This window comes from Capsicum annuum, chromosome 10 (genome assembly GCF_002878395.1).
Source record: "Capsicum annuum cultivar UCD-10X-F1 chromosome 10, UCD10Xv1.1, whole genome shotgun sequence".
NCBI classification, from domain to species: Eukaryota; Viridiplantae; Streptophyta; class Magnoliopsida; order Solanales; family Solanaceae; genus Capsicum; species Capsicum annuum.
This window is the reverse complement of record NC_061120.1, coordinates 212,388,957-212,404,711: the sequence shown is the minus strand read 5'-3', so window position 1 is coordinate 212,404,711 and position 15,755 is coordinate 212,388,957. Positions and strand designations below refer to the sequence as shown.

Genomic DNA, 15,755 nt, shown 5'->3' with positions numbered 1-15,755 from the left:
TAAGATTATCACAAATCTAGTCAACCGTTTCAAGATATGATTTATTAAGTGCATGAAAGGGAAAGTAAGGGATTGCGAATTTATTCAAGACCCATCTCAAAAAAAAAAAAATTGAAAGGAGAGGAAAAACCCATTGTATTGGAGTGAACTTGTAAAATAAAGGTTCTCAACCTCAAGAATTTAAAAGTTTATTATACAAGTGAAAATTAACGATGAAGTTGGAAAGCCCTGCTACCGACCAGTCATTATAATAAAATCTAACTTATCATTTGAAGCTGATTGAATCGGGGTGGGCAGATTCTAAACCTATTAGGTTTTTATGTAGACTTGGAAAAATGGGACGATTCATAAATGCCACAAAGGCACGAGAAGTATACCAAAACTCGTGGTAAGGCTAAAAAGTACTACTATCGGTAAGCCACGCATCAAGGCAGTTTTTAATAAATTCTCAATAAATAAAAGCGGGACAGAAATCACTATTAGGCTAACGAATATTATGTTTCCAAGAGATTAATTTAAGCCAGACGTAAGTCATTAAAGCGACCGTGCTAGAACCACGGGACTCGAGGGGTGCCTAATACCTTCCCCTCGATCAACAGAATTCCTTATCCGGATTTCTAGTTCGCAGACCAAAAAAAAAATAGTCATTTCCTTTTGAATAGGTATTCAATAAGGTGACTTGGAACACCCAAACTCAATTTCAAGTGGCGACTCTGTAAATAAAATAATCCTTTTTAAAACATCACTTTAATTGAAAAAATCCATTTTCTCTAAAACCAACTTCCTAGCGGGGTCGGATGCGGTGAAAAACAGGGGTGTGACAATCATAAAAAAAAATAGTTTAGTATATTAAACTTTTTACTACGCACAGAAGAATCGAATCATAAAAATTGATTGTACATAACTTTATCTTGTATTTTTGTTAGACGTCTTTTTCAAACCCTACGTACCACAGAAGCTTTAGTGCACATTGAAACTCCGCAAGCCTCTTACAAAAAGCCGGGTATTATCCGACAAATTTCATTCTTATAGTGATAGGTTTAATTTAAAGTAATATAAATACAATACTTTTGGCGCAATAAAACTTATTATTCAAAGTTCAAAAGAGAAAAATAACAAGAAAAAGAAAAAGGAAAAACAGCACATCATAAAGTTAAGAGATTCTTCTTTAGAAAATATTACTACCTTTTTATCTTTCGAAACTCTCATTTTTAATCCAATCAATTTGGATTATTTTAAATTTGATTTTTTAGGGAATAACACGTTGATAATATTCTACTAACTTATTGCATTATGCTTTCGAATGTTGGGTTTACGAAGATCAAAGTAAAATTATACCTTTTTTTTTTTAAAAAAAATAAAGAATCATAAAGCATAAAAAGTAGTGCTAATTCTTTTGAGATTTATTGGATTTTTTCTTTTCTTTTTCTTCTTGATCTCTAATAAAGTGGAAAATTTAATCCTCCTTTTGCATGACTCCTATGTTATATATGGGGAACATGTTTAATAATTGATGACAATTTTTACCTCATAAGTAAAAACGTAACCTATGTTGGTCAATTATTCACGAGTAATTTTCTTATTTATGGATATGTCAAGGGTTTTTGTCCTAATTTTCTTGCCAAGTTGAAGTTTTACTTTTTTTTAGAAGAAAAATAAAAGTAATATCTTAATTACTTTTAATTTTGTGAAAGGAAAATATAAAACTTTTTCATATTTGACAAACCTCTTTATTGGAGGAAAGGTTTTAGAACTCTATAAATAGAAGACTCCCTTCTCATACCATAACACAATAGCATCCACAATGTAGTTATCAAGTAGTCTTATTTAGGGGGAGATTTCTCCAATAAGTTTTACATTTTCTCAATATTAATTTTTAATATGTAGGTCGTTTGACCAACTTTTTTAATAATATGCTTTTAGTATTATGTTTTTCTTTGTCATATGATTTATCATCTTTATAATTTGCAAACTATAAACTTCTGCATGCCAAGGCAGGATGATCAGTAAAAAGTCGTTGAAATTGACAATAGCAAGAGTGTCGCAGCTCCCGGATCTGGAGATCCCGATCATTTTTGTATGATTTCTCTTGCACTGCCCGGTTTCGAAGATAAAAATCCTTTATTGATTAGCCCATAAACTGACCTAGGTAAATCCATGAACTCCATTGGATTATTCCTTCTGACTAAGCATATGGTCATAATCTCGATTTTTAACCCAACAATAACATATAGAAAATTTCATCAAATTCCGAAAGAAGTTGGTTGCCAACTCTTAAACTCGTTGTTAATAGCATGTATATACTTATATATCTTTCAAATGAAATAACAAATTCGAATTACAGAATTTACAGTATGAGTTAAAGACTATTTTTCTCTTTGATAAATTAATTAATTTTCAGTATTCATATAAACAATTTCTTCTTGAAATATTTTAATTTTTGTAAATAATTAAAATCTGCTCGAGATACAATATTGTCATTATATATGAAACGTTGAGTTAATTCCTCAAATGATCATCAAATTTGTAATAATTTTTTTAAAAATAAAATCACAAAACTCTTTTTATCTCTATAAAGTCTCAACTTATAAAAATTTCTCAGAAAATAACTTTGGCTAGAATTAACGTTCAAATGCATCGTCAATTGATCATCAAAACAACAAGGGAGGGATAGATTGTACGCAGACATTCTAAAGAATTGATCGCTTTCTTTATCCTTAATAAAAGTCATCCTTAATCCCTAAGAACAAAATGATTATGACTACAACATTGAGAATCTTACAGGAACATAATTATAGTTTCTTTTCTTTCTGATTTGTTCTTCCATATAAGCAAATAAAGCAAATTTAACAAACAAAAGTAAAAGAACATGGAATTTTGGGCAAAGAAAAAGAAAAAAAAAAAAAAAAAGGTAAAGGTGAAAACAACAATACTTTTACTTTTGATCTGTAAAAAACAAAATTTTCATTAGGAAAGTTTACTTGGAGCAAGTTGTCTTTGAACAAAATTTGTATTTTGCAATAAAAAGAAGGAAACCTTACCTTTTTTTTTTTTTTTAAATTTCCCAAAGTTTAACAGAAAAAAAAATTGAGAAAAAAAATGTCGGTGACATAATGAAATTAAATTTCTCTTTTTGCTTTTTCATGAATTTTATCAACCTCAGATGCCAATGATTATCACATAGACAAAGAGAATCTCACAGCTCAAATCAATCAGAAGGAAAAAAAATCAAAGAATTCCTAATTATCATTATTAAGAGTGTTAGTATATGGTCGTATTATAATCACTTAAGTCGAGCTACGTTGCCATTTTTTCGTTCTTAATTAAAGATTTTAAATTTGAATTCCAATAATTAAATTTGAATTCCGATAATTAATGAAGAAACTTCTTGAAGGAATCATTTCCTATTGGGAAGAGGTACGAATATACCCCTGAACTTTAATAAATGGTACAAATATATCCTCCGTCATACTTTAGGTACAAATATACCCTTGTCGTTAATGAAAAGGTGTATATATACTCCTGAACTTTTATAAATATCACAGATATATCCTCTGTCATACTTAAGGTACAAATATACCCTTATCGTTAATGAAAAGGTACGTATATATCCCTGAACTTTGATAAATGGTACAAGTATACTCTCCGTCATACTTTAGGTACAAATATAATCTTGCCGTTAATGAAAAGGTACAAATATACCCTTCTCACTAACGGAAGGACACGTGTCACAATCTTGTTCATTTGCCCTTTTTTATTTAATTTATCTTTACCCTACTTGAAAATAGTTCTAATTTAACCCACAAACCGATGCAAATAATAACCCAAACCCGATCCCGTCTAATAGAACCTTCAAGACGCATCTCTATTCATGCATATTCATTTTCTCTTTCTCTTTTTATTAGATCGGGTCGGATTTGGATTATTATTTGGATCGGGTTACGAGTTAAATTAGAATTATTTTGAGGTGGAGTTGTGATAAATTAAATTTAAAAATGCCAAATAAACAGGATTGTGACACGTGTCCTGCCATTAGTGAAAAGGGTATATATGTACCTTTTCATTAATACAAGGGTGTATTTGTACCTAAAGTATGTCGGAGGGTATATTTGTACCATTTATCAAAGTTCAGGGGTATATATATACCTTTTCATTAACGGCAAGGGTATATTTATACCTAAAGTATGACGGAGGGGGTATATCAGTACTATTTATCAAAGTTCAAGGGTGTATTCGTACCTTTTTCGTTTCCTATTCAAGAAATTGTTAGAAGTATGTGATACTTCCTCCGTTCATCTTTACTTGTTCATTTTTCTATTGAGATGTCCAATAATACTTGTCTAAATTATAAATTCAATGGATAATTTACATATTTTTACTCATTTTTACGTTTAATATTAAATACAATATGTCACTCATTGTATTTTTCAAAGTAAAAAGTTTATTATATTCAAAATGTGATATAGTAAAATCACTCCTTTATTTATTATTTCTTAAAATATGTGCAAAGTAAAAAATAACAAGTAATTATGAATGAAGAATGTAACAAATTATCATGACTCGTATTATTTTTCTGTTGTTCGTTGTAGCTTTAAAATCATGACAATCTAATTACGATTCATGAGTAATTTAAGGGGCCGTTTGGTGTGAGGTACTAAGACAAATTATCCCCGGATAAAATAATAGTTCCAGGATAAACTTTTTAATACATTGTTTGGTTTGACAATATTTGGGATAATTTATTCCGGGATTAATAATAGTCTCGGGATAAGTTATATCACATATTTGGTGGTATAAGTTATCCCAATTTAATTTATCCTTGGATAAATTATAAAATGAAAAAAATACTCCCAAACCCATTACATACATATTTCTCCAATCTTTTTTATCATCTCTAATTATTGCTTTTGAAATTGAAAAAAGATTATTGATATCTACTTGATTATCTAAAATGCGTTATTATGACAAATTAAAAAGACTAAAATATCTTATTTTGGAATGACGGAAATATATGACTAAGAAAAATTAACCTCTTATTAATTGAACTTTGCATTTTTTTATATCCCATTGTTTGTGAATTTTATAAACTTATACGATATTTTCTTATATAAAGGATCAAAATGCAAAATTAACAAATTAAAAATTAAAATATGTTAGATTCATACATAGTAAGGATCAGAACTAGGTACTATAATTTTTTATATATCCAATAAAATGTAGGTACTATAATTTTTTACGCATAGAAAAATGGAATTCAACATCAATTTTTTCCATCCAAATGTTATTTTTGTGAATTGATAACACAAAAAGTTCTTACTAAACAATGAAAAGATTAATTAAAGTAAGTAGATTTTATAATAATAATTACCATTCACTAGTAATTTGTAAAGTATTTTAGCAACTACAAAGGCGTTGCTTAGTTTTAATACACATTATCGTTTCACAATCGACTCTATTGTTCAATTACATATTTTAAATTAAATAATTTTTTAATCACTTAAAAATTGAAATTGTATATATCAATTAAAATGAATTTTAATATTCTATATTATATGAGTAATATGTGTTTAAATGAAGTGACATAAATAACAAATCTTTTTTTACTTTAACAAGCTTAAGTTCAAAAGTTTTTATTTCAAACTAAATAAGATGTAGTAAGATTTATTTTTTTAAACACACATGGCATAATCATGGCCCATGGGAAGGCACATGCAAAAAAATTAAAGCTAAATAAGATGAAAGTTTTATTTTTAAAATACATACAATATAATCATGAAAATGCACATACAAAAAAATTAAGCTAAATAAGATGAAAGTTTTATTTTTAACAATAAATATTTAAAGCTTGAAAAGAAATATATATAAACAAAAAAGAAGTTAAATAAGATGGGGGTATTTTGGTAATCAATTACTTTTTTCTTAAAAATTATACCATGCATATCACTTTGAAAACAACAAATCAAACACTCAATAAAAAATAATTCTAGCATAACTAATTCCAGTATAACTTATCCTATCATAACTTATCCCATCATAACTAATCTCAACATAACTATATTTCCAACCAAACGACACCTAATAGTACAATTAGGTAACATGAATGTCATACTTGCGTGGCACATTCCACATACTTCTTAATTTATTTAGGAGATAATACATCAAAACACCCCTTAACTTGTCAGCAAAACTTACTTTAGATTCTAAACTAATCAGACAATTATTTAACTCCTTTAAGAACTTTCAAGTGAATTAATTTCAACCTCAAAATCAAAATCCCACTCTCACGACGGAGAGTGCACTACACACGCGTCATGTCATTGCCAAATCAGCGCCACATCAGTGCTATGTCATTGCCACGTAAGAAATTAGAATTTTTTTTTAAAAAATAATCCCATACACATACTATTTTTATATATTTTTTTTAATAGTAAATATATATATATATATATATATATGCCCCCCCTTTCTTTCTTTCTTCTTCACAACCCCTCTCCCCTCCAACACAAATCGACAATCTACAGATCTTGAACCAAGAAAATCAGTCATACACACATCAAGAAAACCAACCAAAATTCAATCTTGAACACTTCAACGATCACCCAAAACAATAAAACAGATCAATACCCAACAAAACAAATCAAATTCAGAATCTAACTGAAAAACACATAACAAAACATACCCAAATCAAGAAAAACGAACTCAAAAATAAAAACAATATATATAGTGGAGACCCATTTGATTAACTGTTTATAGTTGAAAATTGATAGCGGTGATCGAAAATTAAGTGGTATGGATTGTCAATTCGTGTTGAAAATGGAGAAGAGAGAAGCCTATGAATTGAAAAAAAAAAAAGTTTCAGTTTGGAAAGTAGAAGAAGAAGGGAGTGACAAAGACCAACGGCATGTGTTGTGCTTTACACGATGACTTTTATGTATTTTTTGAGTTTATTTTGTTGATTCTTGATTTTTATATGAAAGTTTATTTTTGTATAATTTATGTATTTTATTATTGTGTATTTGATTGAAGATTTTGGTGAATAGAAATGAAAAAAAAAAAAAAAGAAATAAAGGAAGAAGAAGAAATGAGGGTGGTGGGGTGTGAGGAAGAAGGGAAAAAATAATGTTTAAAAATATTAAAGTGGGTCCCACTAAAAAATATTTATACTTTTTTTTCCACTAAAATACACCTTTATTTATTTATTGCCACGTCAGCTCTTAAGGGGGCAAAATAATACATTTTAAAGTTCATAAGGGGGTAAATAATTGCTCGACTAATTTAGGATTTAAAATAAGTTTTACTAACAAGTTCAGGAGTGTTTCGATATATTATCTCTTAATTTAGTATTATTTTGAAATCATGACAATTTGATATGGCATGTGAGTAATTAAGTATCTAGGTTGAATATAACATGAAATCATAGCAATTTGTCATAATTTACATGTCATAATTTTATATTGGCATCACTTTACCATTTGATTGGTTGCCTATTAAGGATATCGTTGTTAGGGGTGTGCATTGGTCGGTTCGGTGCGATTTTATGTGTTATTGGTTTGGTTTATCGGTTTTTGATTTTTAAATATATAAAACCAATAACCAACCAATAAGATATTTTCTTATTGGTTTCGGTTTATCAGTTTTTTATCCTTAACGGTTCGATTTATCAATTTTTGGTCCTTAACGGTTTGGTTTAACCAATAAAAAAATATTTATAAAATAGAAATAGTAACAACTAACATAAAAAAATGAAATCTTAGTTACCGCCAAAATCCTATGCAATGCATTTTAGTTTACAAGAATCTTCAAATTTGAACTGAATGTTAGTTAGAAAAAAAAACAAAATCCTAATTGTTGGAAGCTATAAATGCTTCAAACTTTTCAATACGATAATAGCCGAGCTTTATATTGTGCCTTTGTTGTTCTGAATAGATTAATACTTTGTGAATCACTGAATTGTAAATAAGTAGTGCATATAATATATATATATATGCATACACATATCTATCTATCTATCTATCTATCTATCTATAGATAGATAGATAGATAGATAGAGATTTATATATGTAACATAAATAGGGATAAAACCATAACTTAGTGTATCCTTATTGGGTTATCGGTTTAACCGATAATCCAATAAGCTAAAACCGAAACCGAACCATTTACCCAATAAATTTTTTTATAAAACCAATAAAAAATGTTAATCCAATAACCCAATACCAATAACCCAATAACATTTTTATCAGTTTGGTTTATACTTTATCGGTCGGTTCAGTTTTTGCACACCCCTAATCGTAGTTCAAAATTTTTTACTAAACTTAAAATTTAAAAAGGTCATTTCAGAACAAATATTAAAACTAAGGACAATATTTAAGTAGTAGTTTAAAAATATTCCTTTTGCGCAAATCGCCCTTTTCTACTTTATTGGTCTAAGCAACGTGAATCTAACTTAGATTGGCAATAAATTTCGAACATCAAATGAGTTTATCAAGAAAAAGCTTTACAGTTTACATGCACAATTATCTAAAATTGGCACAACATTTTACTACCATTTAAGCACTTATCGGAAGAGTTCGATTCAGGGGCAGATCTAGCATTGCGGGTGAACCCCCAAATATTTTCATATATATATATATATATATATCTTGTAATTATATTAAAAATTTATTAAATATATAAGAATAATAAGTGAGGAACCCACTAACAAAGTTGTCAGTTTGCTCAGTGATTCAATAGGGGCTTGAAGAAGTGTCTCACACGCTATACCCTAGTTTGAATCCCCTTGGAACGACCATTTTCAACTTATTTTGGTACATTGTATTGAAAACCCACAAGTTTAAAATCGTGAATCCGTCTCTGATTCGACTTTTCCTTTACTATGGTCAAGTCGTATCATTCAAATTTAATTGATACATCAAATAAGTAAAAGGTGAGACATGATAGACTTTATCATGATAATGTCATAATGCCATTCTTTGGAGTATACATCACCAACACTAATTGTTCCTAAAGTAAATAGGAGTATGGTTGAACTTTGAGGTCTCATTATTGTCACTGTAAAAAGATACTACCTAGTTAGAAGCATAGCATTTTTATTACTTTTTTCTGTGCATTGTGATATGCTTGAATCATTCAGGGCAAGAACAGTACTGGAGAGGGTCCACTTCCATAACTTCACTAAACATTTCTAGATAGAAAGGATATAATGATACAATATTGTTTGTATCAAATCATTTAATAATAATGATATCCAGCATTATGGTGATATCATAGTCATTTCAAAAAAAAAATCATATAATATGCATTTAGACAGAGGTAAAGTTAGAATTTAGAGTTTATAGGTTCTAAATTTGCTATTGAATTCATTGTTGTCATAGTTAGCAACTTTAGTATTAAATATTTATACATATTTAATAAATTTCTTAATACAAATACAAGATTTAAACAAAAGTTACTTTATTCGTTCAAACTCGTAACTAATACTCTCCCTCTGCCCCTGGACTTAATTAGAGGCAGATGCAATATTTGTAACATGAAATTTTAATAAATACTAAATTTTGATCTTGTAATTTCCATAAGTACAATGGGTGCAAAGTTAAAGAACCTAAAAGTTAAACTTCCTAAATTAATTTAAATTTTGGATTCGCCTATGATAATGTACTTTACACTGAGATCGGCCATATGAATCCTCACTGATCATTTTACTCCGTCTAAATTTATCTTAGACTAACATTATGCAAACCAAAAGGTATACTAGAAGTATTTCATATTTTCTGCTGATCACTTATAAATCTCTGAGATTGGTCTAGTGGAAAATGGAAATAAAAAACTTGGATAAAGAGAAGAAAACTACAACAACAACAAATTCAGTGTATTCTCACAAAGTGGGGTCTAGGGAGGGTAAAATGTACGCAGTCCACACTGCTGCCTCCGAAGAAGTAGAGAGGTTGTTTCCGATAGACCCCCGACTCAAGATAAAGAATAGCAAATAAGGTCGCAATGAAACATGAGACAGGATGGATGACATAACAGAAGTAAGGAATAAGAATAATGAAAATAGGAATAAGAGAAAATAAGAGAAGTAAAAAATAAGAGAAATAAGAAATAAGAAATATGAAATAAGAAATAAGACACCTACCCAGTAGTACCATATACTAACAGACCAAAGACACCAGCCATACCCAAACTCTCCTAACTAAGTGCTCCTATCTATGGACATGACAGTCCTAAGATTATTAACCCGGCTACAAAAGAGCTCTCCTAACTCTTGCTACGACTCACCCACACACACTAGCCTTCTACCCTTATTCGCGACCTCCACACCTGCCTATCTAAGGCCATGTCACAACTTCAGGTCATGTCTAATCACCTCCCTCCAGTATTTCTTCGGCCTATCTCTACCCCTCCTGAAACCATCCAAAGCTAGCCTCTCACACCTATGAACTGGGGTATCCGTGCCCCTCTTCATCACATGCCAAACCATCTCAGCCTCACTTCCCGCATCTTGTCCTCCACTGAAGCCACTCCCAACTTCTCTCGGATAATCTCATTCCTAACTCTATCCCCTCTAGTAAGTCCACACATCCAACGCAACATTCTCATTTCCACACCTTCAATTTTTGAATGTGGGAGTTCTTGACTGGCCAACACTCCGCTCCATACAACATGTAATGTGCATGGAACTATTTTTATGTGCAATTCATATAATGTGCATGTAACTATTTTTATTCCATCCAAGCAATTCTCAAGTGCCATTCGTGTATTAGCTATTGAATATTATGTTAAGGGCATCACGTTTAGTGTAAGAGGAGTAAGGAAAAGAAAATATGAAAGAAAGAGAAAGAGAAGAAAACTAGCACTAAGAAATTGTATAATTGGAAGTTCTATTTACAAAACTTTAGTACAGGGAAAAAAAAACAAAGGGTCAGAATTCTTTGACCTACTATTTGAACGTAGACAAAAAAAAAAGTGAAGAAATTAAGTAAATCACCTCATTAACATAATACATAAATCCTACTCTACTATAGTTCTTGAATTTTGGAAAAAAATACATTTGTCAACACTTTGAAGAAGCCCAACATCATCATCAATTGACAAATCTTGATCACCACTTCCATATTGATCATCAATAGAAAGATTCAAATCCAAAGAAACACATTTAGGACTTGTAGTTGTTTCTTCAATTTTTTGCTTCAAATTAGGTGAACAAGCTCTTGATGATTTAGAACCAAAATTCTCACAACTCAATATAATAATAGCATCATCAAGACTCACTTCTTGATCACCACTTGTAGAATTAGTAATTGTTCCTCTTTCAATTGCCTTCTTGATTCCCCTTAGTGAACAATAATCAATTTCCTCCAAATCCTCTAAGTAGAACACACAATGTGAATTACAAGAAACTGCTTGAGCAAATTTGTCAATGTAGCTCCAACTTTGTTCATCTCTTGACCTTTTGTTCCTAAAATTAGAAACAAAATTGTTCAAACCAATCGACACGAAATTCGAGTATGATCCAAACACAACATTGGCTAATTCTCTAGCAATTTTCTCCTTGGCATGAACATCAGGACCTTGGAAAAATAACCAAGTTTCTTGTTTTGCTTCATTGATTGGTGATTTTTCTTTTCTTCTCATCATTCTTGACCTACATTGCAATATTGTTGCAACAATTTCTTGAATAACAATTCCCTTTTGCCATGGGACAGTTTCTTCCAATGCATTGGACAAAATGTTCAAGTTTTCAGAATTGAATTCTTTAAACTTTGGAACATGATACTCCATCTCCATGATCAAATCACTTGAATTAGAAGCAGAATTTGGTGTGCTAGAATTTGTCTCACATGTTTTTCTATTGGCCCAAAATGGCAAATGGCATGTTGTGTTCCACTTGTTGTGCAAATCTTTGACTGGTACACAGTTCTGAATTGGGAAAAGAAAAAGTTAGTTTTCTAGAAAAAAGAGAAAGAAAAAGAAGAAGGAATTGCTTTGATACGTTGCCGGACCCTCCTAGAATGTTGTCATATCCCTTACAAAATGTACCATCTCAATTTATGTGCTACTTTTCAAATATCGAGATTCAAACAAGTTGCTCAAAATTAAACTGTTTGACCTTGACATTCAAACTATACCATATAAATTGGGATAAAGAGAGTACTACTTTTGAAGAATCCAACATGCATTGGTCGACGTTTTCTAGGAGTCCGAGCAACAAAATATGTTGAAAGCTAATGAAATATTGGAAAATAACCTGATCATGATGATGATTATTATCAGTATAGTGTTTTTTTGATCTCTCATCTTTAAGCCATGAAGGTAGATTTGACAATTGCAGCTTCTCCTCTCCACATGAGAATTCACCTTCAAATGTCTTACTTCCAAGTTCAATTTGTGTATCACTGTTTACAAAATTCACAAACAAAATTGAATTATATGAGTTGATACAAACATTGCTATCAAGAAATTTAAAACATGAAAGAAACTAGCTAGCTTTTGAGGAATACTTGTACAAAAGTAATAAACTAATTAAAGAAATTAGTGCTTTTGTTCTTTCTCTTTCTATGTTTCACCACAAAATCATAAAGTTGCTCACTTTATCAAAAGAATTCCAAGAAACTAGCTTCCATGATCAGTCTTTGAATCTATGTAGCTATAACTTTCGAAAATGTTATCAGGTGCGTGTTGGTTCCTCCGAAAGTACTAGATTTTTGGAGGATCTAACACGAATCGTTTAGCATTATGGAGAGTCTAAGTAACATAACTTTGGATGCAAGACATATACATATAGAACAAGCAGGGTATAAAATTCAAGTGAAAAAAATGAGTTTCATCCACAAAATATAAATTCAACTTTTATTTTCCAAATGAAATTCATATTTGAACACAACTTCAATTTTCAAATACTATTTTTTTCCAACTTCAATCAAAATATCATCCAAACACCTATTCCAATCAAGCCTCGAATTGAAAAATCATGTCAAAACAATTCTTTTCAATATGCATGATATTATAACATCATGTCTAATAAGATTAGCCTTACAATAAGGTAACTCCAACATTTACTGAATTAAACTTTTTTACCTGTCATGGTTGAGACTGAGGCCCAAACTTCCACCAGGTACAGTAACAGGATGCAAACCCCAAATAGATTCCAATGAATTGTTACCACTTTTGCATCTCATATAACTCTGAAAAGTTGCAATTCCCACAAGCCAAAATTTCTCATTTTCACAAAAACTACATACCAATCTCCCAATTTCCACAATCATATGCTCCACAGAACAATAATAGCTAATAATTCTCCTTTCACCATAATTAACTCTATAATCAGCAACCCATTTAAGATCACCTAAGTATAAAACAACTCCTTTTTTCACTAAACTCTTAACAAGACAAGTTAACTCTCCTATTCTTTGGTCAACTTCTTCTCTTTGAATATTACCAAAACTCAAAAGTGGTAAACTTATGAACTTAATTTCCTTCAAATCATCAGGCACATCTTTATTCTCAACTTTATTCATCACCCCTTTAATCACACCTTCTAAATTATCAATACTTTCACTAACCAAAACAACATTTTTCCTATTTTTGTTCATTAAACTTTCCACTACACTCATAACATCCTCATTTTTAACACAAACAGGACTAACTTTTTTGTGGGGCCCTTTGTTATGGTCAATATCTTTAGAATTTTGAGAGCAAAGTTCTAACGGAACAACTTGTTCAACATTACTTTTAACTTGAGTACTATCAAAACCAGCTTCCCTCATGACTCTACTAACACTAGGATCATCTAAGATAGAAATGATAAGTTGTTCAAGTTCTATTTTCACAGCTAAAAGAGGTTGTTGCTGATTCTCAAGCGAGCCCCGCCTTTGATGGGCTTGGGCTCGCTTGAAGGCAGCAACAAGCGCGTTAGAGATAGAAGGATACTGAGAATGATGACTTTGATGTTGATGTCCCAACAACATGGGACTAGAAGAGGAAGCAGGAAGGCGATTGAGCGCGACGTTGAAGCAAAGCTCTAGGGCTTTGCATTGGAGAGGATGAGAATGAGATTGAAGGCAAGCTGTTTTGAATATACCATTTGAAGAAGCTGAGAGCATGGTGTTTGCTACATGAAGAGGTGTTACTTGGGCATGGCCGCGACGTTTCGCTAGTGTAACAGCTTGTTTAACAACACTTGCTGCTTCTGTTGTTAGAGCTTGTTGTATTGTGCAGCCTCCTGTTCTCATATTTTTGTATGATGAATTATTCAGTTTGAAAGAAGGATAAAAGAAAGCAGCTAGGAAATTTGTTGGATTAAGGAAGTGAAAATAATCTTGGTTTCATGTGTACTAAGTTAGAAAGAAGCTAGCTAGAGAAAATTTGTGGTGTTAGAGTGGAATTGAAAAAGAGACCCAAGAACTCAAGAAAACCCTAATAAGAAGCTTTTCGGAAGTTATACTAGAGAAGAAATCTATTTTAGGATTGTATAGAGAGAGATAAGAACATAGTGGAACTAATATAAGGGGGTGGAGTGTTTTCTTATACGTATCCACACTTGTTGTGAATTTATGTGACGGTGTTTGACTATACATAAAATTTATATTTAAAAATAGCAGATACTTTCAAAAAGTATTTTGGTGTAAATTAAGCATATACGCAGTTATAAATCATCTTACTGAAAAATGACAATAAAATTATTTCAAATTAAGAAGTATGACATTCTTTTGAGATATACAGAAAATAGTAGCACATAAATTGGAAAAAAAAAATCATTTTTGTTTTAAAGTGGGGGGAGGCTGTTCTTTTCTTGTAAGAGAGGCAAAATTTTGGGGTTGATAAGGAAAATATGTAGTGGAAAAGTGGAATGCATGTGCTGACACGGAGGAGGAATTGTAGCAGTATTAAAGGCAATTCAGCTTTACTTCTGTTTATATTGAGTAGAATATACGTGTATACCAACAAATTAAATCTACTTTTAGGACTATATGGAATGTGGAAGTGGAACTCTCCCTTTCATGCAATAGTGTTAGTCTTTTATCTATTTATTATAATTCATAAAAGCTCATATAGAGTACTATACTATCGGATATATATGAGGGCAACAATCCAATGTAATAAAAGCTTTCGCTATGCGCGAGATTCGAGAAAGGGCCGAATTATAAGGATTTATTGTACACAACCTCACATTACAGTTCTGTAAGGAATTGGTTTTCCACGACTTGAACTCGTAACCATCTAATCACATCACAACAACTTTATCAATTACTCCAAGACTCCTCTTCAGTAATTATATATACCGTATTGATAAATATTTATCTGCATCAAAGATTTACATCAGATGTATCTTACTGTTTGTTAAATAATGTTATGTATATTCATACGCATAATTATATTCATCTATTGATTTAGCATATAAACATCCGATGTAATAAATTTTTACCGCATTTTTGACATGCATCTAGAGAGAAAAAAAGTATAAGAGGACTAAGTTGAAACTAGCTAGACTATAGACATAACTTTTAACTCAAAAGACGGAAATTCCTCCAAACCTCTCCCTTCGAAAAAGCAAAAAGAATATATCAATTTTAAAAAGAAATATTCTTTACAAAATATAATGTAACTAATCCATATGCTAACTTTTTGAAAAATATTAGTCGCTTTGTGTCTCTATTTCATTTTACATGACACTCTTTTTTCTAAAGAAACGAAAGAATCGGTTACGTTTTTCATATAATCTCCTCTTACAGATAGCGTTCTTTTTGTAGCACTTCGCC

The 15,755-nt window shown here is 30.8% G+C and overlaps 1 protein-coding gene across 1 annotated transcript; it reads right to left on the bottom strand.

Annotated features, from left to right (window-relative positions):
- Positions 1–10,860: 10,860 nt before the first annotated feature.
- LOC107843726 (protein SMAX1-LIKE 3) lies at positions 10,861–14,861 on the bottom strand. Its single transcript, XM_016688101.2, has 3 exons — positions 13,075–14,861; positions 12,245–12,392; positions 10,861–11,916 (listed from the first exon to the last, which is right to left on the bottom strand). Exons 1-3 carry the CDS (start codon positions 14,226–14,228, stop codon positions 11,008–11,010), a joined length of 2,211 nt encoding a protein of 736 aa, XP_016543587.2. The 5' UTR covers positions 14,229–14,861; the 3' UTR covers positions 10,861–11,007.
- Between the last annotated feature and the right edge of the window lie 894 nt (positions 14,862–15,755).

What these genes read in the sequence shown, in the direction of transcription:
- LOC107843726 (XM_016688101.2), bottom strand. Translation starts at nt 14,228, where the DNA reads ATGAGAACAGGAGGCTGCACAATACAACAAGCTCTAACAACAGAAGCA. An exon ending in CTCAGTCTCAACCATGACAG is followed by an intron (nt 12,393 to 13,074) that starts GTAAAAAAGTTT and finishes TTTTGTAAACAG; the next exon opens with TGATACACAAATTGAACTTG. An exon ending in ATAATCATCATCATGATCAG is followed by an intron (nt 11,917 to 12,244) that starts GTTATTTTCCAA and finishes TTCCCAATTCAG; the next exon opens with AACTGTGTACCAGTCAAAGA.